At 42.5% G+C, this 23,882-nt stretch overlaps 1 protein-coding gene across 4 annotated transcripts in view; it reads right to left on the bottom strand.

The window, feature by feature from the left end:
* Positions 1–23,882, bottom strand: part of SGCD (sarcoglycan delta) — a 321,460-nt gene that overhangs the window by 101,918 nt on the left and 195,660 nt on the right. For all 4 annotated transcript variants that reach the window (XM_051631256.1, XM_051631255.1, XM_051631254.1 and 1 more), the window contains exon 3: positions 20,653–20,838. In XM_051631256.1, coding sequence (XP_051487216.1) covers positions 20,653–20,838 — 186 coding nt within the window. The remainder of the gene's footprint in view (positions 1–20,652; positions 20,839–23,882) is intronic.

Here is a 23,882-nt window from a genome sequence, read left to right as displayed (position 1 = left end):
TTGGGCTCCTGTTTCAAAAGCTGCAAAACTAAAGATATTCCTCCGAACAGATGCTGTGGTCAGATGGGCTGTTCTGCACAGAGATGAGTGACAGCAAAGTGCCACCTTACACCTACGCTCAGCCACTCCTCCATCTACCCCCACATGCAGGGCACAGCACACCCACCCATCCCTCCACCCAGTCCTGTCAAACCAGTCAGCATTTCTAAAACCTACGCCTGAAAGTTTTCAAGGCAGTTTGGATCTTTGTGACAGAACTGAGAGAAGGAACCACTTATGCATTTATGCCCATAGACCTGAGACAAGCTAGAAATCTTCAACAGATGAACCTCTCCTAAACAAGCTCAGCATTCTGACCACTGCGTAACCCTCCTTGGGACCAGTCACCTTGTTGATCCAAGCTACACTTCAGCCCACAGACTGGAATGCATCCAAGTTGGGCAACAGTAAAGAAGGTTTATAAACTAATTCAACACACATTTTTTACCTTCACCAGGTTTGAAGACCTGTTTTTTTTTTCTTTCTTTAATTTTAATTTATAGGCTAGAGGCAGTCATATTAAAGAAAATTTACAGTACTTCATTGACAACAAGTTAAAAACACTGAGTCTGTAGACCTCTCCAACACGGATGCTGAACAGATGTTTTCAATATCTATTTGCATTTTGAATTGAAATTAAAGGGCACAAATCTCAATGGCTTTAAGTTCTCTGCAAACAACTTGTGAATAATAACAAATGGAACCTAACGATCCATCAAAATGGATGATTTTTCTAATTCTTCTTTTTGGGAAGTAAAGATTTAACTACCTAAACAACATGAAAGAGAGAAGTGAAAAAAATATCAAATAATAAAATCAAGAACTTAAAACTGGATCTTAAAGCCTCAGCTAAAGCCTGACAGCCATGCAAAAGTCTGACAGCAGAGATAGGGTTTAGTATTCTCTTATTTGAGGGAGCTTTGAATCTCATTTAATTTTATCAGATTTAGAATCATTTGCTAAGGGCCAGACAGACAACTAGTGTAAATCAGTTGAGCTCCATTAACTTCCACAGCATTACAGTTTCCAATTTACATCAGCTGAGAACCTTGCTGTTACGCTACTATTATTAGCTGCTATTTATAGTGCAATAATACCTAGAGCAGTCATCTCAAACATGTGGCTCAACAGGCTTTCTGTCAGTGTCTGCAGACACTGTAAGACTCCGCTCCTCTAGCCCACATTGCCCAGAGCAGCTAAATTGTCTGTATTGTACTATTTGCTCCATATTCAATTATGTGCACTAGTTTCTTACTATTGAAGTCTGAGTGTAGGTTTTGTTATGATATATACAGATAAATATATAAATTATAAACCAAATAATAATAATGCACATTATCATACAAAAGCTGTCTCCAAAAAAATTCATAGGGGCAATCTGCAAGGGATTAGGAAGGAGAAAACAGAGCCAGAGAAACGATGTGGGTTTGCACAGAAGGCCAGCTGCAGAGCTGCTTGGAGAAGAGGAAGCCCAGCACAATCCAGTGTGATGGCTGTGCCACTTGCTTCTCAGGGTGTAAAAAATCATCCAAATTCAGAGCTGTATAGGGACACAACAGAGATTTGCATCCCTCAACTCTAACAGTGAAAAGAGATAGTCTTAAGCTTAGAATTCCCCAATTTTAAAAAGAAGTTTCTGAAGCTGATGTGTTGGGAATACTCACATAAACTAAACTGAAGACTGAACTTGCGTGCTTAGCTTAGGTGGCTAGAGACATTCCTCCACTGCCATTCAGTGCAGAAGCATAACTTGGATGCCCTGAATTATTTTCTGAAGGATTTTCATTCTCCCTGTTGGCTATTCAGAAGACACTAAGGAACACCCCTTCTTGCAATTCGACAGCAAAACAGATTGATAACAGGAACAATTCTCCACACCCATCCTGGGGACAAAGGTTTTGATACCTTCTCATCTCTCTGCTCAGGGTTCATTTATTAGGACTATACACCCTACTCTGGCACTGTGCAAAGAACAAACCATTTGTGCCCAGAAAGCCCAGCCAGTCACAGTTTTTCATGTTACCTAGGGGATGTTTTCTCCCTGACAGTACAGCAGACAGAAACATCAGAGGTCGTGCCATATTTTTTGGTCCACTTCCTCTATTTGCTACTTGACCTTCACACAGAATCAGGGAGATCTTTCCCTCACACCCACTACACTACCTGCAGATCATGTTTCTTGCTCAGACTTGCCTGCTTTTCTGCAACACGTAGTGAAGGGAGACCCTGACCAGAAACTTGAAATCTCCTTTGGAGATGAACCAGACTTTTCTCTGAGGTTTGGCATTGTCCTGTTCTCACACCCAGGCAATGTGGGAAGATGGAGACTAGAGATGCACAGATTTGCTGGGACAAGGAGGAGATAAACAGAGAAGAGACACCAAAGAAACAAACATTCCCAGTAACAAATGCAGCATGAGGCCTATATCTCATGGCAGGATCAAAACTTTGCAGCATTTCTAATCAAAGCAGCCTGTGTTCATTCCCTGGTCGGCTCCCTGTTTTGAAGCTGAACTTCTGTTCTGTTCAGCTCAGGGAGAGAAATCTAATGCAGAGCTTTCTCTTTTTATTATGAACTCCTACTCAGTAGACTTCAATCTTGCAAAGTGCTTAAGCTTATGCAAAGTCGCTCTGCAGCAAATGGGACAGTTCACATGCCAGATGTGCAGCCCTTTGCTGGATCGGGGTGGCCGTCAGTTCTTGTCAGGCTTTCTGAGCTCTATACATTCTGCTCAAACATTTTCTAAGGCACACGGGTTAGTGATAAATATAAAAAGCCCTCTCTTCAGTTTTTTTTTCCCTCCAAGACTGTGACACACTGCTGAGTTCTACAGTACTGCGCAGAGATCTGCAGAGCTGATCTGCTACCACTGCTTGTCCACCATGAGGCAGTGAGTGCTTGCACAGGCATAAGACAGACCATCTCTGAACTTACAAATATTAAGGAAAAAAATTCCATTAGGACTCAGTAACTGTTACTTGTTTACAGCAAATACCACATGAGAGCATCTTAGTTTGACTCTGTCAATAATTCGGCCGAGTACAAATCCTGAGCCATTTGCTGGGTTTGTGCTGCTCTCTAGAAGACGACTGATCAAGCAACCCATTAATATTTCACAGCTGGGCTCAGGTTGACTAGCAGTAATTATTCCACAGATTACTTTTTCATTTCAAGTGCAGCTGGTCATCCATTACTTTCTCTACGGCTTTGAAGGTCCAATAATTCCAATTATTTTTATCAACAGGAGACAGGTAAACTGGCTCTATGGAAATCTTCCCTGACATGGGCACAGAGCAGGTGACTGGAAGCCCACCTCCCTTACAAATCCACTCGAGAGCTGTTTGTGTACAGTGGCAAACTCCCTAATTTTCCAAACTAAGACTTAATATGCATTACTGCTGTAAGAGCCTGTAGCTTTGGCCTGTGCTTAAAACTGGCAGTCACTAAGCTTTCCCTGTGTGCTCAATTACCTTGGACAGGACTGGACCATCAACTGTCCATTAATGAAGACACTGGCCAAATCTGTAAGTGGCATACTTAAAAAAAATAAAGCCTTGAAGTACCATGGGCAACAATGGCCTATTTGGTCCCTGAAGGCCATGTAGGATCTTCTTTATTAATCTGCTGCCCCACCAGTCATGTAACATAGTCCAGGCAGGACCACTGGTTTGAGCTCCTGGAGAACTGTCTGTGACTGAAGGGACACAAGGGCGACTGTCTCACACCAAGGGCATCTGCTGAATCCTGATACTGAAATAAAGGATGGCTTTCAGAGGACACTGTAGCAGGAATTGCCTGCATTGTTCAGAGTAAAGGAAGACTTTCAAGCTCTTCCAGACTCCTTGCCAGCTATCCCTTTGCATACAGCACCATGACTTTAGGAAGGGAGCTCAAAACCTACAGTGGCCTGAACACTGAAAATGATAATGACAGAAAGGGTTCACTGTGAAACTGACAGTTGGATCCGGTCTGCAAGTATGCATTTAATCTTGGAAATATTAGCTGGATTGAACCTGACTGCTGATGAGTTATTCTCCCTTGCTTGACTGGAAGGTCATAAACATCCCTGATATTAATGGCCTGGCAGAAGTCAAGGCTCCATGCAGATGGACTCTTCTCTTCCCATTCCTCATTCACTGAGAACTTTCTGCTCCACTTGTTCAGCAAGTGGGCACTTTGAATAATGTGGGAAAATGCCACTTATCTATTCATAGGGTTTCTCCATCTCACTGCTGCATTACTGCCAAGTTTGCTTCAGGACAGAATTTTATTCTTCACCTATTTTTTGTAATCTAAAGGTCCGTTTAAGAGATCTGTTCCACAAAATGATAATTCTGGTACTCACTGCTCTGCTCTAACAGCAGCTACATTTATTTCATCCATTCAGTGGGAGTAAGATTGCTTCTCTGACTCAGTGGGAGGGAAAATTCTGTGATTTTTTTCATGCCACTGCTTGAGTGTGTGCATTGCAGCAGCTTCTCCTACATTAGGACTGGGCTAATAAGATTAACAAAATAAGACCGTAGGGCTCTTCCTTTCCCCACTATTCTGTTCCAAGCTTTTCTTCTCAGTGCCACTCACAAGCAAAGTGACTCAACATGTGTGCACTTGCCACTCTTAGCACAACTCCATGCACCACTAGAAATGCAGAAGCAGTGAGACTTCAGAGGAATACAAAGCCCAGAGGCAGAGGGGTACACTGGGGATAGTCTCCCCACAGACTGTATTTCAGCTATTGCCTCAAACCTACATTGCTGACCATCCTTGGGATGTTCCTGCTTTGCTGAGATGCAGGAGTCTGCACGTTCCTACAAAGCACCAGATGGAGACATACCTCCCCAAAGTGTGGAAACAATTATCACCAGCAAGTCCCAGCTTTCTACAGGCAAGTATTACATGTCTGTGAATGCTGAACTGAACTTCTCCTTTCAGGAAGCTGCTCGTAAAGCTGAAGATCCAACTCTGCCCCGTGGCAGTGCCAATAACAGCCTCATCTGGAAGCCAGGCTGTCTTATACCAGACACAAAAGATTGTCCCTACACAATGCATGCATTTAGAATACTTGGAAAGAGCTACAAAAAGTGCCCTTATTCCAGCTCACTGAGCTTTATGCATGCATAATAGTCAGGAAAGTTACAAGAAGATAATTTTATTGGCTATAATAACCCATCTTACTGAATCCCTGAAGGCCCACTCCACAATCCACCAAGCACAGGAGCATCCCAGTGGGTATGTCTACATTGCTTCATTTTAAAATGAGCAGAAAGTTACTCTGGGAGCAGCTGAGAGCAGAACACACTGCCACGCTCACCTCCTGGCCATGCAGGGACCTCAGAGATGACTTGCAGACTCTCCCACAGCAAGTCTCCCTAAGCATGGCAGCTACTATCCAAAATTCCTTCCAGCAGCCTAAGCCAGCTGGCCTGCCTAGCTCCCACAGCACCCTCCAGGCTCCAGGTGACAGGTCCCAGACACAGCCTCAGGCTGAGCTCTTCCTGTCTAAAGGGCAGCAGGTTTTTTTATCAGGAATTCCTACATCCCAATGTGTGCCCTGCTCTATCTGGAAAGCTGGGGCAATTAAATATTTAACATACTGAATGAGAGCACTCCCAGCTAAGAGGAACAGCAATTAAAGACCTGCTGACTTATTCGATACCAAAGAGGAAGTGACACAGTGGGGAACTGAAATATTCTGAAAGAGCCAGAACTTTGCAGTGCATTGGGCCAGAAATTCATATTACCAGTATCCCAAACAAGCTGGGAACAATATTTGCTTAACATCCCCAGTGGGGAGCTGCATCATCAAGAGGAAAAAACCCAAAAGAAAATGGGTATTTCCAAATTTATAAAGAATACATCCTTTATACTGCAATAAAAAAGATGGAAGATGGCAGTGTGACGATCTTAGATGCCTGCAGCCTTACTGTAGGCCACAAGGAGCAACTTAGGTATTTTGAAAAACATGGTCTTTCACCTTTCTCTGCAAGCTTACCCACTTCTATGTGAATAAATCAGGCATGCACATAAATTTTATTATAGGGAAAATCCTGACATGTCTGCTCATGTGTGTGCTACTTGCTGGCCCTGAATCAATGCCCTGACTGGAGGAAGATGTGTCTGAGTCTGATCACAGAGATTGGAACTTAAGGTCACACCTGATTTTGCTTGAGCAGAAGACTGTGTGTGTAATTGCTGAACCAGCATACTGGTGAGACTCATGAGAAAGGATTAGAAGGCAAACCTCAAGTCCAATTAACTCTTCCATGAACCTAAGGAAAACAAAACTGCACCTGCAGACATTAATATCCACATGAGCACAACTGCAATGAGTACACAGGTTCTGGAAGTGCCAATACTACGTGTAGTGACTTGCATTTTTCTGTGATTTGCTATCAGGAGAAATTAGGTTTCCAGCTGGACTTGATGATCTTAAAGGTCTTTTCCAAAGTAAATTATTCTATGACTAAAAATCTAAGAAATTCAGAAGTTCCTGTAGCTGGTGATGCTGAACTCACTGCTACAGATGAGTGTGTGGCATCGCTCTGTGCTCAGCAGCCAGGCAGGCAGCAGCACAGAACTGGACAGGAGTCCAAATCTGGTTGCTAGACAGATTTAGCACCTTCATTACTGCAAATCATGCTGAAAAACATAAGTCACTACAGGACCAGTGACTTATAACTTAACAGCCGTTCCTCTGGGAAAATGTCCTTTATGTCACCATATGGCTTAGGTCTCCAAATGTTAGAATGCAAGACAAATAAACTTCTCACTGCAGTATCAGAAGTCTGATTTACAAACCACAAAGATGAGTCAAAGCTGCTGTTTCTCTCTCCTCCAAAACTGTTCCTCCACTTACCTTCCCATAAACCTTCCTGGTGTCCTGCAATTATCCCCACAAAATTACCCATCCATAGAGACAGTATCCTGATTCCACCATCATCAGAAGATCACCTGAGTGATCCTGTACACCTCAGTTCAGGTGCTCATTTTTAAGTTTGGCTAACCTTAAAGCAAAGTGCCCTTTAAATACATAACACTTTAGCCCTAAAATACTTAATCATTAATGATTCAAAGCAGAAAGGAATTTAAGTGAGTTAGACATCCTGTAATAGGCCTTTTGACTAGGGCCATTAGGAACATTTTGGTTCAGTTCAGACATAATTTATCATCCTGAGTGGAATTCACCTGAAAGGTAGGCAGTGGCTTTTCTAGCTGTTCTCTTAAAAAAAAAAAAAAAAAGGAGAGGGGGGGAAATTCATTCAGCTTTTCTTATTTCCTAATAGCTTAAGGTTGTGAATCCCAGATAGATTCCAGCTAGGCATTTACTGCTGTCTTTAATAGCCAAAACCTATCAGAAACCTCTCAAGGCTAAATACAGAGGAGAAAGCAGAAAGTAATCATTCTATATTGCAATCCCTGGTCGAAGACACCTGCTGAAAGAAGGTTAAAGCACTGTAGACTGGTCTCCTTACCATTTCTAACTCAACAGTTAATAGTTGCTGCTTGGCCAGTTCCTTAGCCAGATCTCTGCAGAAGCATCCCCTAAAACTAATACAATTTTGGATAGTGACAGTAAATTAAAAAAAGGGCACAGCTTAGCTATTAAATAGCAAGAGGGCCATAAAATAAGACATTTCAGCATCTATGTGTGATTTTTAGGCTGGTGTCAACTTTCAGTGATGTGCCAGTTATTCTGTGAAAGTCTGACAGCCTTTGTAAGCATGGCTCATTTTTATATGGGAAACATATAAAAATGCTGATGCATTATACTGTTGTATATAAACATGAAAAATAGCAAAGGTAAGCCAGAAAAGGTTTGAGTCCTTCAGAATGTAATAGAAAAAATATCCAGCCATCTTCCTGAGTGATTACAGAAAATTACATCCCTATCAAAGAACTGTGAAAGATAACAAAAAGCTGCTAGGATGGACATGTTCTCTGCTTAATTTAGTAGATTTTGAATGTCATTTCTACCAAGCCATAATGATTTCATTGCTCCTAAGTTTTAAAGATATTTTTCCTATACAGAGAAGCACAGAAAGGGAATGAAATACCTAAACACCATATTCTCACATTACATTGCAAAGAGCTATGTGTATTACCTTTCTCCCCTCTCCATAATTTAAAAATCCATGTCACAATATTTCTTTAGGCATGGACTATCCTAGCACTGTGCAGAAATCTGGGTGCATCTGGGCTGGCAGGTGACAGCACAGGAAAAATATCATATTGAAGTAGGAAGGTACATTCCTTTGATTATAACAAGATGATGTTGAATGCCTGACTTGGCAGGGCTGTGAATGATCTTTAACAGAACTAAGGTCAAGAAAGACTGGAACTTATTAAAAATAAATACATTAGGTTGCCTGTACCTTTTGCTAGCAAATGTGGATGGACAGTAAGGAAAGTAAAGTGCACTCTCTGACACTACCATCAACAGCAAATTTTAAAAAACTCTTCATTTACTCATTAAAACTCAATGGAGACACCTCTGATCAAACTCCTTATACATAGGACAAAAAAGGAGGTGCAGAAAAATGGTGATCAAGCAACAGGCCATGATAATGAAGAGCACACCACATCCATCAAGGTCATCCCTCACTCAACCCCACTGCACAGACACAAGGCCAGGTTGCTGCCATGTGACTGCAGCCTGGGAGCACAGGCAACTGCTTTGCTTCCACTTGTTATCATTTTAAAGGATTTTCACATGGGGCTGGCAGCTTTGGTAACCGATTAGTGTATATTACTAAGACAATTCACAGGGCTTCTGTAAGCCAGAAGGAGTCACGCTGGGAGATCTGCTTTCTGCTCTAAATATAGCAGCACAAGCAATGAAATCCAAGTGCCAGATTTCAGTGGGATTTCCCAGGGTGAAATGCATTGCACACATGGCTCATTAGAGACCTGTAAAACAAAAACGAGAGCTACAGATTGCACCAGTGTATTCCCTTCCTGGTGCTGTTACTGAAAACATTTTGGATGAATGGTGGTCATTTCCCCAGCATGAATCTCATCATCTCTCTTCACTTGTTTTCAGCCAGCATTCCAGCCATCTCACCCAACATCACTGATCATTGTGACTTAGCAGTGAATTTAGCCATTTAACTTCACATTTCTTATTGGATGCATTGATTTTAAGGATAGGAGCACATGAAATGAGGAAAAATAAATAAATAAGAACAATAGGTTACCCTTATCTACTGGAGTTCATGTATAATTGTCCACCATATCCAGGTTCCTGTGCCATGTCTCCAAAGCTGGGAACCTGCTCCGTAAGACTTCAGAGCATGGATCTGCAGTTGTTTCCAGCTATTTCTATACACAGAGTTCTCTTGAGCTTGTTTTGTGCTGCATAAATTCTCACAACTTGTTTCAAACTGACTAACTTAACAGGTAAGTGAAATCCATCTAACATGTCACCCTATAGATTATTACCAACCCAATGCAACAGTCTCTTTTGTTTCCTATGGGGAAAAAAAACAAACCAGCAAACCCAAACACCAAAAAGCCACCAAACCAGGACAAACTTCTTTCCAATTACCTAGTTATTGTTTATATTTCAGAGTTTAAATCCTTTGCAGCCTGTCCTCTGGAGCTGTGGGTTGCCAGCCTGTTCTACTCACATTTACACCTGTGTGACCTGAAGCTGTGCCATGGATTTACATCCCACTAAGAGGAGAAACAAGTCACCCATCAAACAACTGGCTACTCCATGTTATTTAACATACTCCACAGAGAAAAGGGAATGAACTACCTGCCGAGCTCCAGGCTCTGACCCCACCTGAGGAACAGATATCTCCCCCTCATGCAGACCACTCCAGTACAGGAGTATTTTAATGCCTTCCATTTTGGTGAGTGCAAATTTCTTAGGAATTACAGTGAATTGTCCCTATTGGTACCTGGGCGGATGGGAAACAGCCATGGTGCTGCTCCCACGGGCAAAAGAGCACAGGATGCCCCAGCTCCTGCTGCCTAACAGGGCTCCTGACATCACATGACAATGGTGACACTGGGGTCTTTACTGACCTCAGTCTCCCCATACAGAGAATTGTCATTTTAGCCCTGAATGTATGAAAGCTCATTTTCAGCTCAAAGGAAAAGGAACAACAAGGCAGGAAAACTTCCTGTTAGAAGAAAGGTGTAATGGCAATAAAAGTAGCTCCACTGCAGAAAGGAACCAAACACCTCTGTCTCCTAACACACAGCGTTGTCTTGGGGAGTGCACAAGACCAAATCCTGTATAACCCTGACAAAGGCTATTGTCTTTAGTCAATAGGTCTTGACATGTAACTTCAAATAAAGATGAAATTTGCCTTATAATCTATACCTGCTGGTGAACTGAATCATTCTCCCTTCTAGACAATGTATTTTTCTGTAAAACCACAGCAGAATTGCTGGGATCCACCCAGTCTTCCTATAACCCAGTTATCACGTGCTCAGGCTAAAGTTCCTCCCATTCACAAGATCCAAGATTTTCCTGCAAAGCTTCTATCAGTCTGTGTTGATGACCTTCCTCTGTAAAGAAATGCTTGATTCAGAAGCAGTTTGTGTACACAAATACATAATTAGCAGGAATTCCCACTCTAGCATGCAGGAGAAGTAAAGACTGTAAAAGGCATTTGATTTCCTAGTTTCCCAGAACAAGACTTCTTAATATCTTGTTTTGAAAGATTAAATATTTGTTGTCAGAAACAATACCACCCTACTAAATAATCTGATTCAAAATCAGCACCTACACACGTCTGTATGACTTGCACCTACACAAAGTGCATGTGTTTCAGGGCTCTGCATACATAACTACAGGTAATTTTTTCTTTCCATAAAATTAAGAGGTGCACTTTGCCAACCATGTTTGCTTGCTAAGAAATAACAGAGGTAGGTCACACATGTTTCCATGTATTTAACTGTAGCTGCAACCTCAAAAAGTATGACAAATTGACTGCTGACAAACACTGACATTTCCATTTCTGACTTACCTGTAGCCCTCTAAGAGGTCACTCTGAAAGACTTCAGTCCATCTAGACATTTTATGTGTTTCAGCAGGTATTAAAGAGAACCTTCAAGATGACAAAAAGCAGAAATCAGACTCATCATTCTGCTGACTTGTGCGATATAAGGCGTTAATGCACAATGCATGAACAGGAAAGCAGAAGCTTCTCATGTTTTTCAATATCAGTATCTTCAGAAGAGAGAATAAACAGTAGAAAATGGCCACATCTGCTGCTACAACATAGACACTTATTTTTGTCATGCCTGTTTTCAGATCTGTAATACCAGGAGCGATTTTAATTCAGCCAAAGGGTGCAATCCCAGGGACTGTGCTGCCAGAAGTGGCTCAAAAACCCTAACAGTTGTAATTAAGCAGAATGTGTAATTGAAGCGCCACACGCTGGAGTCTGAGGTGGTGGCTTGAACGTGCGGTGCTGTGTTCCTCCCCAGACATGGCACCCACAGACCTCATCAGACCCTTCCAGCCACAGCTCATCTCTCTGCACCAGCCAGAGCAGCACCTCAGTGAGAGGAGCACAACAGGTTCCCAACAGCTGTGCCACAGATGATGGGCTATAAAATGCTGTGCCTGCCTTAGGGGCACACTCCACCTACCAGGATTACTGGGGCAAGGTGCTGGCAAGCATCCTAGAAAAAGTTGCCCAAGCCATATTCCCATGTCAACAACTGCCAAACTATAAATGGTTTGTCATGAGAAAGATTCACTTCCAGTGGCAACAAAGACAGTCCTGGTGGACTTGGAGCCCTGAAAGGGGGAGGATCATGGAGATATTTGAGATATTCCCAACCACAGAGGTAGTGCCTGTGTGCAGCTCCACTCACGTCAGGCCAGCAGAGCCCTCTCCCGAGCTTCCTAGGACACATCAATTTGAAAAGCTTGTAATTTTCTTTTAGAATAACCAAAATACCATTGGAAGTCAACAAGAACCATACAGAACTAGAAGCCTGTGATGGAAATGAAACCTTCAGGAAGACTTAGGCAAGACACGTGCATCTGCACCCCCTACAGCCACGGCACAGCAAATTTGGCAGGCTGGACTTCGCTCTTAGACTTCTCATAAATGCACCACAAACCAGGCTTTTGAGTAATTAAACTTTAATTTTAGCTGGCTAACCAACACTGAAGATTGATTTACAAGGACCCTTGTTCACCTTAAATGTGTAAGGATAAAATAATTTTCAGGGATCCTATGCGTGGGAGCAAACTTTTCAGATTTGAGGGTTTATTTTCCTTTTCCTGTGGTGGGGTGGAAACTTTAAAGACTTCAATTAGAAACAATTACTGGAGATGCAGAGGCTTCTCTGAGGTTAAGCTGCCCTTCACTTTCTCAAGAGAAACCTTTAATTAAATGCAAATAATCACAAATTTCATATAGCAGATTACTGTAATTTCACTATTAGTTACTGGACTCATTTAAAAAGGAAAGAGGTGGGCAGTAGTGCTGGGCGGACACAAACTAATGAGAATTCAAGAGGTCAAGGCTGAATTACCTGTGTAAATCTATTCTTCTTCTATAAATCTGCCTGCAACCACATCATTTCAGGGTTAAGAGGTTGTCCTTCATGCGAGTGCACTGCAGTGTAGTCCCATAGAAACTTGGGCCTCAATACAAATAATTACCTCAGTCCATCTTACTGTTGACCATGGCAGCGAAGGCAGGATGGGTAATGGGGAAGATGTAATTGAAGTGGAAATGACCATAACTAAAATGCAAGCTATGATGAATTCAAATGGTATATTCAAGCTCATCTCCATGGCAGAGCTCTGGAAGAACATGCACATGAAACGGCAGAAAGTATTTAAAATACATCTATCAAATCAGGTATGGTAGCGTGTAAGTGGAGAAGAGATAATACAGCTCTGCGGGAGAGGAGGGGAAAGGCAGAATCCGCACAACCACAGGTCTGTAGTTCTGTCCTCAAAACCGTCTGTAAAGCAGGTTTGGACAATTACAGAAGAAATTAAATGCATAAAATTGCTGAGAGAATAACACCCTTTGTTTAGTCAAACACAAGCTTATCATAGCTAAGGGGCAGCAGTCAGCCCACGAGCTGAGGCTTCACCCACAGAAGGTGGAGGGTTCTGCTGCTCCATACTTTGCATAGTCATTTACAGCAACAGAAAGAGCTGCCTCTGTTCCCTTACCATGGATTACAACACAACTCAAGATGTAAACAAGCAGGGACTTGGGACTAAATGCCAAGAAATGTTTTAAGAAGCAGCTTTCTGAAAAGCTTATGGTTTTGCAGTTCCAGGACAAGTTGAAGGAAGCATGGAGACTACTCCATGCAGCACCTCAGCCTTAAGGCAGCTTCACAGAAGAGGTCCTTCAGAAGAATTATATTACTGCTACAGCAATGGCTGCTAACTTTTCAGAGCTGAGAAGGTCACTGTTCTCTGCCATGCAGAGAGTTCAGGAGGGATGTCAGGAAGCTCAGAAGGAAAAAGAAAAAGCCCAAGAAACAGAGAAGCAGCAGTGGAAAACTTACTCTATAGCTCAGGTTGCCATGTCATTTCTGTGTGGATTCCCAAATTAAATCATTTCTCCTAGTGTACTCTGAGAATATGGGGAGGGATCAGCTTGCAAGTTATTCAAAGGACTAATTGATTATTGGCATTTTAGCAGCAAGCTTGGTTTTGTTCTTTCGCACATTTATAATAATACCTTTTACTTGTTCTCTAAGAGACAAATCTCTCCCTGCTTCAGAACTGCTAGTCTGAAGCTCTTTTGTTGGCACCGAGATGAATGCTAATATGAAATATCTTATTTCTTCAGATGAAAGAGAAGCTGAGAACAATCTCCTCTGGAGGGAGGGGGCAGAAGCTGGGATCTGGGATCAAGAGTTTATGACTCACCCCCATGCACAGCCCACCCATCCATGCCCTCCTCACTCTTTGCCGGGTCCTGCTCCCATTGCGCTGTGAAGCAGCTGCTCCTGGCCTGATAAAGCTTCTCACCCTGCTCCCCACAGAACAGCAGGGATGTGGGGCACCAGCATATGGGACCCTCTCTGTTAACGGGCAGAAATGCCTGGAAAGGAAGCATTATGCCAGAAACCAAATGCTCAACTTTACATCCACAAACCAGCCAAATCTCTGCTACTTTTCTCCCTTCTCCATCTATTTTGGTCTCTCTCTTCTTGGAGGAGCCAGGCAAAGCCATAATGTATTTTTAATGCAGCAGTATGTTTTCCTGCTGTGGATATATATGTAGGAGATTGGCTACTGAGGCTCGACAGTGTGGCCCATACAGCAAATGTGCCAGAAAATATTTTGCCTGTGTGCATGCATGGACCTGCAAGCATGAGGAGAGGGGTGTTGCTGAGTTTCCAACAGCTTCCTGCAAATCAGTAGTAGAACTAACCAAGAGATGCTGGGTATCTAGATTTAAGGGCTAAATTCTTAGGTGTTCAGTAGGAAAACAGCAACAATAAAAGCTTTTTCTGGTAGGAGGACATTTATAATATCTCTTACTCCTGGTGAGTAATAACTACAGAGCTTATGCAGCAGCTTCTTCCACAGTAGGGGATACTAATAAATAAGATCATTTTCTCTGCCTCTGAAAAACAGAGAAACTAAATATGTCTGAGATATATGGCTTGAGTACGATCAGTGGCCTAGAAACAACTGAGAAGTGAGAGCTGGAAGCCTTTCCATTGAGATGGAAGCACAGTCACGCGAGACTCTGCTCTTCATGAAACCCAACCAAAAGTACTTGAGGGAAAAGGCCCCTTTGCTGTTCTAACACTCTGCATGCCACAGGTTACCTTGTGCAATAGTCAAAGAAAAACCTAAATGACCGCAGTGAAGCATATCGAGCTTGGTTTAGGGGTGCTACTGGAAGACTTACTATTTCACAACTTCCTTTGCTCCCCTGACATACCCAATGCCATGGCAGGCCTCTGAAAAACTCAGTGGTTCAGCAGAGAGTAGAGGCAGGGAAGTAAAAGCACAGGGTCCTTTCATCACTTTTTGGTCACAAGGAAGACAAATCCTTATGTGCTTATGCAGGCTGAGAAATTGTGGTATTAGAATAATAAAAAATGAAATATTATCAGAGACTGAGTTTTCAAAGGTGTAGCACTAGAAGAAATTGATGCATATACCAAATGCTTGACACTCTGGAGGATGCAACAATGAAGGGGTAAAACTTGTAATAACATCATACTGTATCTTATTAAAAATTACTGTATTATTCTGGGCTCCAAAGGAGTGAAGGCAAAAAAGTACTATTATGTATCTGTAAAAAAGATAATGTTCCCAACTGCTTTTCATATAGATACAGAAACTCTCCAGGAATGAAATTCAGATCTCTAAAAAGAGTAAAAGAAAAGCATAAAGTTTTGTGGTTTTTTTTTTCCCCTCAATCCAGGAAGAAGGAAATTGAAATTTACTGTAAAGAACTGCAAACAAAAAGCAATACTGATGTCAATGCCAAGATTTTTACTAAATTCCAGGGTAAGGATTTCACCCATAGAAGCTTCTTCATTAATAGTAAGGTCACTCACAGTATTGCTGGTATTGTCACACCTCTACAAGATTAACATCTTTATATCAGAAGACACAGTCCATGTGAATGAAGAAAGAAGGAAATACACAAAGCTCTTGGGTCATGCAGTCTCAAAACAATTACCTGTTTTATAAGTGGAGCAACACGAATTAGAATGGAAAAGTGCACAAATTTGTCTGCATGTGTGAAGGAGAGAGAGAGAGAAAAAACTTCACTCTTTCCTCAGTGATGATATAGTAATATTAAACCTAACTCTGAAAGATTTTAACTTCCACAAAGTAGAAGCTGAAAAGCAAATGAAGTTTCTTTCCCATGTTGGCATTACCATTGCACCTAAAGAGACCCCAGAGAACTAATAAAAAAGGAATATAAACTGCAGTCATTTTCTTCTGAGGCAATCTTTAATAACAAAATTAAAAAAAAACAAACAACACAAAAAAACCCCAAAGTCTATTCCTTTAAATCATTAATACAAGAATCCTGCCTGTTAAGGCAATGAGCTTTTCTAACTAATCCATCTTTACTGCTGTGTTATTACCCTTCTGTTTTCCTATAATTAAAATGTGGCAGGTAGTTTACACACAAGAGGGAGTAATTGTATTTGAAATAACTGTTCAGAACCAAAAGTTTAAAAGATATTTTTTCTTATCAACCTTTAATAAAGAAAGCAAGATAATAATGATGTTTAGCATTTGTGCCACCTAAAGCAGCATTTTGTCTCTCTAAATTGCTAACATTTCAATGATGTTAAAATATACCCTTCAGCTACGAACACAGCCTGCAGTAAAAAAAAACACCCAGAAATCTGAATAATCACAGGCACTTGTTTCTGTTCAATTGAAATAATAAAATATGGTTGAATCCCACGCTGAAGGACCCAAACCTTCAAAAACCCAAGAGTAGTTCTGGAAAGAGAACAGAGTTTGCATGTGCTGTGGTTAGGGAGCACCCCAACCTCAACCTGATCAGGCCAGGAGAAGATCCCTCTGTTCTGCATCCTAAGGAAGCCAGAATGAGGCAGGTCAGTGCCTGCCTATTTCTACACTGTATTTCCTCACACGTGAACACATAGAAGGCACCAGCAGCCCAGATGGATTTGCAGAGAGCTGGAAGCAGGACATACTCTCCTGGCTTGGAGGAAGACCTTAACTTTGCTTCAGGAAGGGCCTCCTAAAGATCAAAGATGCAGAATATTTTCTTTACAAAGACTATTTTGAAGCCTTCATTTTTAATGATTCTTAGAAGACAGTCCTCTGGGAATTTTAAGCCTTGCAAGCTGACTGACTAGGGGAAAAGTATTGTTATTTCTCACAGTCTGGTAGTACGTGCCAATATATAGGACTACAGGATGCCATGCAAACAGCCTCTGTCCCTAAAAGCATACAATCCAAAACACACTGCTACGGATAGAAACATAAAGGAAGGGCAAAGGAAAAACAAAGGATCCTCAGTGGTTTAATAGGCAGACCAGTTGGTGAACGTTTGCAGCCACAACAGGACACAGTTTCTGTCTCTCCTGTTTAGAGGTCTTCCTGCTGCCTAAGAGGCAATAAAAGGGTAATAATGGATAATGCTTTAGACTCCTAACACTGCTTAAAATATAAGGCATTGTATGTTAACCTTGTGGAAAGAGGTCAATACACTGTCATTGCCCATTACCTGAGCCTTCTGAGCCTTGTACTGTTTAAATAAGGATATTGGTTTGCTGTGTTTATGTAAGCACATCTTTCGTTGTAATACTCAGAAACTAATGCAAAGGAAGCATTCAAAAAATGGTTTAAGCTCACTAGTAATAGCTGAAATAGAGATCCTCAGCACATCATAGACATACAACATAAAAGATGCATGTGCTTATTTACAGAGTCATGGGCAAATCTACTGCTAAAGAGCTGCATCACTGGATGCTAATGCAGGCAGGCCATAAAGAGGAAGGTCGTTAAGAGCTCTGGTTCCAGCCCTGTAATTAGATTGGCAAGTACAAACCCTTGCGGGCGCTGTGCCAGCCCCAGCAGAGATCTGCACAGCTGGAGGTTGAGCCCTCCACCAGGCAGGCAAGACAGCAGGATACAGCCCAAGCCTGTGCTGGACCTGCATGAGATTTTTTTTTTCCTCCCCAGACCAAATATGTGCAAATCCCACACTTCTACCAGGCTCATCCAAAATCTGAGTTAAATGGAGTAAAGTTGGGAGTGCTGGATGGTGGTTTCTATCTCAATTAGGTTAGGCCACCTTCAGGGTGCATTTGGGTTTCAACCCAAATCGGTGGCTTTGGTTCAGATTCATTCTGTGGTTTGGCTAGAAAAGCAAAATAAGGTTTAGAGTTAGCAACCTTCACAGAGCTTCCTGCAGTCCCAGAGCCATACAGCCCTGATGAAAATGAACTCAGTAAATCGACCTGGCTATGGGGACCAGATGTGGAACAGACAGGTGACATTTGAGGTCACCTCGTGTTTTTCATACAGGCTGTGTCTAGTGAAGGCATTTAAATCAAAACAAGGAAGTTGTTTTTATATTTTTCCTGAGATTGCCTTGCTTCATCTCTTCCTCCCTTCTCCACTCCCCACTATTAGCATTTAAAACACCCCCGAGTTTTCTTAAGCAGGTTTGCTCTGCTCATTAAAATACTGTGAGAACTTATTGGCTGTAATAAGCACTCATTAAATTCTGCTAAGTGCCAGGACTGTCCTGTGGAGTTAACAGACTCATGTTTTGGGAGGGAAGCTCAGAGGTGGGAAGATACTGGAAATACTACATTTTCCACAGGAACAGAACTACAAGGTTTCCTCTCCTCATTTGCTCTGTAAGAACTGGGGTAACTCAGACCTGCTAAGCAGCAGATATTGCTTACTGAGTACTCAAATAATTTCTCCACCCCAGAAGGACTCTCGGCTCCTCTTATCAGAACAAGAACAAATTAAAAGATTTTTCCGTATTTGCATCTCCTCATTTGAGAATTTTCTTACATTTGTTATTTAGAGATAAAAGTCTGCCTCTAAAAATTCACTTAGCAAAGTGGTTTTCGCAGCCTCAGGGAATGGTGCAGGAGGGATTGCAGAGCAGGATCCAAAGCAGATGGTGAGGCTGCAGGAGCGACAGGAGATCAGGTGATGAATGGGTGCATACTGGGGCAAGGATCACATTTTACATGCCCTGTTCTTCTATTTATTTCCAATTGGCAATGTCAGAGGCATACACCCTGACTAGTATGGCCATGCTTATAACCATAAAGCAGCTCCCACTGAAGAATTCCATGCTAGGTAGCCTGTTTTTCTAACCAAAAGCTGTTCCTCGACTACTAACATTAGAAGATATGAATTAACTAAAACCATACACAGATATATTTTACCATGGACTAATCCCCAGTGAGCCACAGAGGGTTAGTGACTATTTAAGGAAACCAAATGAGAAAAGAGTGTGAGGATGAGCACATCCACCCAGAAACCAATGTATATCCTAATAGGGTGGAGAGAGATGCTGGAAGGTCAAGATTTCTGTAAGTATCCCTAGGAGATGACTCTTCTGCAGATGGCCTGCAAAATACAATGCAGTGGGAACGAGCTGTGAGGGTGAAAGGAGCAGAGAAGTTCACTTGGTTTCATAAGGCAGGACCCAAGATCACCACCAAATAACAGAAAGCATAGCACTGACATACAGAGGTTATGTTAGTCTAAGCAAATAAAGTTGCATTCCTGAAAAGTAGGAATCTGAAACCATATTATTTTGTACTTGGGCTGATACCCATTTCACTGCCTGTATGATCAGCATATGATCAAGTTTTCCATTATATCAGAAATACCTGCTTTTCAACTACATTTATCTAAAGACCACAGTTCAGCAGAAAATAAGTATCAAAATGGCATCAATTTCCTAAGATTAAATAACTGGTCTGGTTAAGCTTTAATTTCTCTGGTTTTGCTCACTCTTCAGCCACTCACAGGAGCTTTTTGTGGATTACTGCTTTCTAATTGCTTGCTCCCTAAGCACACATGCACTGTAATCTTCTGCACACCTTGACAGCATCCTGGTTAGAGAAAATGAATGTCATGTGTTCCCCTGACACAGCATTTTGTCTGCTGGAAATAGTAAGTCAGAGATTGTTTACTCAACTTCTCATGGCCCATTAATGACATAATGTTGGACACAGCTGTTCAGGGCTTCACAAGACCAAAGCAGAGAAAGAAATGCCTGGAGACTTCAAACACACTGCTTACATCAGAGCCTGGCTGGAAGAGTCCTTGAAAGTGGTCGAGTGGAATTCAGCCTTACAGCTCTGTGTAACGAAGTAAATCCACGATTAAGCCTCAAACTTAGTTGCTCCTGAAGAATCAAATGATCCTAAAATAACTCCATCTGACCGAGGTGCTGATAACTGCTTTGAAGAATAGGAGACCAGTCATTTCATTCTCACTCTGCTTGGCCAAATCATCTACTGAAAAACTAGAACCTACCATACATAAAGGCTCCCTAGCCCTGGAAGAGAGGTGTGCCTGTGTAGCAAGGGAGTGCTGCTGGCAGGACTGATGTGCACCAACCATGGCACGATGAGGACTCCCCCTAAATACCACACCCAGAAAGCCACTCTGGAAACGTTATTTTTCTTCATGACGCTTCTGGAACCAAATCATTATGGAACCAAATCATTATGGAACACCACAAATTTTCCCTAAGAAAAAGGTAAATCAAGTTTCTCAACTTCCCAGCTATGGAGAAAAGCAGAAAAAGTCTAGGAGAAAAGCTCAAACTCATTCCTACACCCCAGTTCAAAATAACCTCTTTCATTAATTTTAAAACACTCTATAAATGAAAGCTGGAGGAGGGTGGTATATGTATTATTTACTTACAAGTATATATACAGACAGCAGGTAGTACAAACATGATTTGCAACACTGAACTGATTCCTCAGTTTGGCAATACTGCAGACATCTCCAGCAGAAAAAGAGGATCACTGGTTGAATTTGCTCCTCCCTGTAATAGCAGCTATCCATGGCAACTAAAACATCTTGATATTGAAGCTGTATCTGAATTCACGCTCAGAGACCACCACCCTCCCTCCTCTTCCCCAGACCTTTCACAGTGACCCCTACTTACGATTGTGAAGTTCATAACCTTCAGAATCCAGATGGTCATAGCAAGGTTCACCAGGATTAAAATCATTAGGAGCAGCACAAAGAAATAGAGGCATCTCTTCCTCCAGCCATAAATCCCCACTTTGTATACCTGGGGTCCTTCCGAGGTCTGCATGGCGCTCCGGTGCCCGTACTGTTCCTGAGGCATCTGAAATGATCACAAAGAAATAACCACGTGTATTAAGCAGCAAGAGAATGCCGGTGATAAAACCTGCTGGTGTCTGTGCCTCTGAGAGGTTGTTTTTTTTAATTATTCTTTTTCAGAGTTTACCAGCTGGGCAGTATCTCTTTCAATATCTTGGTTCTGCATTATTTTTCTTTCCAGTCACTGAATGCAGTAACATACCAAAAGAGAATTTTAGCTGTTAAACTTATAGGGATTAATAAATACATGTAAGCACGCTGGCTGAAGGTATCCTGTGGAGATCACTCTCCAGTGACTCTGTTCACCACCCCAGGTTTTGCAAGGCAGGCACTCCAGGGCCTCTTACAGATCCTGAGGGGAAAATTTTGCATGCATTTGGTAAAAGCAGTTGAGTTCAGCAGTTTGTCTGGAAGATGCAATATTACTTCTCAGCAGCTTTAATTAAAAAAAAAAAGAAGGTTAAAAATCATCTCAAATAAAATAATTCCTTCCAGCCAAAGAAAAAAGACCAAAAGTTTGTCTTTTCCTGCACACCTCCAATCTTTCTTAGCCAAATAAACCTGAAGCACAAGGTTCTCCACCTGCCACATCCCTAGCAAATCATCCCCAAGTGTCTATGCTGGTTTCACGAGGACTCTGATACCATGGGCGGGCATGACATGCTAGGACAACACTGGGGGCCAAAACTAAGGAAAGAAGGAAGGAAGGAAAAACCTGGCACCAAGGAAAGTAGTGCAACAGCATCCTCAGGAAGAATTTGCTTTACAATCCTGTGGCAAGCACCATCCCCCTGCCTACACCCTGGTACCCAGCTGGCTTTGGGCAGTCAGGGATCTGGCTACCCCCCCTGTGGCTGGATAGAGATGGGGGCTTTTAGACAGCAACGCAGCCAGCTGGGCTGGGGGTCCAGAGCAACACGGGGTTGTGATCCTGAAGGTATTTTGTGCCATGTGAATGAGAGTATTCATGTTCTTGCCCTTCACATTCAGGGTGCAGAAACCCACTTCCACAGGCTTCCCCCAGGGATCAATTTCTTATGTTTTCAGACTTTCTTGATGCACAGATTGATACTGCATCATCTCTAATAACACATAGTTTGCTGAATGATTGCATTTTAGACTCTAGACAGATAAGAATCCACCAAACACATACTTGCACTACTGATTCAACACCACGGGCTTCTTCCTCAGGGTATCTGGCATCAACATTTGTATGCAATGAATTACAAAATTCACATAACAGGAGCAAACAACGCGAGTTCCTCTGTGGGAGTGGGAGCCACGAGGGCAGAATGAGACAATGGTAGAAATTAGATGCTTATTGATAGGAGCTTATGTTTGTTTACTGGTTTTCCTTACTTTTTTTCTAAGAGCTTCATATTCTAGCATCTAATGAAATACAGCGTGCAGTCGGCAGTGGTGCAGAGCCCATTGCAGACTGATGCAAGGCGAGTTTCTTCATGGCATAACTTTTATTCCAGTAGCATTGCACCAGGGATGAAGTTAATACTTTATCTCTGCTGCTGCAACACTAAAGCCCACACATTTGAGGCAAGGGCTGCCTGAAGAACGATTTACCTTTTTTTTCCTCCGTTTCACTTCTCTGAAAGTTGCTGAGACCAGTGTTTTCTAACACAATCTGGTGTTGTCACCTGCACCATAGGGGATCAGCCACCTCTCCCTTCTTCCATGAGCCTTCAGCCCTCACCCAGGCTGAAAAAGGGTCTCAAGTACTAAATAAATCCAGTCAGGCACTGAATTATTTTCAGATCAGAGGCGTGGACACCTCTCTTGATCTTGATCTGGACCTATAAAGCAAAGCTGACTTAGCAGCATATTCAGGAAGGCTGTGTTTAGCCTGGGGAGGTTGGTGTGCTTGCACCCCTGCCCTCAACCCAACTGCTATGCTCCTATGGAGGGTGGAAGTGCCCATCTCTGCCTCCTTTAATGTCAGCAGCTACATTAACCCCCCCACACTCAAAATCCACAACAGTGGTTGAAACCAGAAGATTTTAAAAAATATGAACAAATGAGGTGATCCTATAATTTTCCTCTGAAGTTTCTGAACAACTGTATTCTTAAGAATTCTTTTTCCCTCTGTGCCTGAGGGCTACAGTCCACCCAGGAGAAAAAGCAAGTCATACTTGTGCATCAGTGGAGTGCTGCAAAGGACATCCACGAGAGGAGACCCCGGGCACCAGCACTGCCCATCTGGCAGCTGCCAGGCTGAGCCCCCTCCTTTCCAATGAAGGTGCTGCCCATGCTCGCTAAACTTAAAAGGCAAACCTCAGCCAGCCCGTCCACGCCTCCAAGGCCACTTGCTTTTTCCAGCTTCTCAGTTGGTCTAAAAAAAGGATCTCACATCCCCCTCCAAACTATGTCTCATTTACAACCTCAGACTAACCCAGGCCAAGCTAATGCCATGAAGATCTGCAATGTCAATCACTGCAAATGGTTGTATCATATTGACAGAGGCTGGCGGCTCATGGCAAATAAGTCTGCTCTTAATATGGGTTGGCTCAGCCAGTTTAGCCAATGTGCATTAAAAGTACATCACTGAAGAAGGTCTGTCTGTGTTGTGCAAGTGGGCTCCCCAGAAATCACTTCTGCTGTACAGACCAGCTGGGATGCCTATCTCTATACTGCAAAACCACGCGAAGCACAGGCAGACCCTTTTCACAGAATCATAGAATGATTTGGGTTAAAAGGGACATTAAAGATCACTTAGATCCAACCCCCCTGCCATGGCTGCTCAGAGCCCCATCCAATCTGGCCTTGAAAAATTCCAGGGATGGGGCACCCACAGATTCCCTGGGAAACCTGTCCCACTGTCACACCACCCTCCCAGTAAAGCATTTCCTCCTAATGTGTAATCTAAATCTCCCCTCTTCCAGTTTTAATCCATTACCCCTTGTGGTCTCTCTATAAGCCTTTGTGAAGAGTCTCTCCCCAGCTTTCCCACAGGCCCCCTTCAGGTACTGGAAGGCAGATATGAGGTCTCTCCAGAGCCTTCTCTTCTCAACAGCCAGAAAAGCAAGTTGGTTACAA

The sequence above is a fragment of the Apus apus genome, chromosome 13 (genome assembly GCF_020740795.1).
Source record: "Apus apus isolate bApuApu2 chromosome 13, bApuApu2.pri.cur, whole genome shotgun sequence".
In the NCBI taxonomy this organism is placed as follows: Eukaryota; Metazoa; Chordata; class Aves; order Apodiformes; family Apodidae; genus Apus; species Apus apus.
Note: the sequence above shows the minus strand (reverse complement) of the source record. Positions and strands in the feature narration are given on the sequence as shown.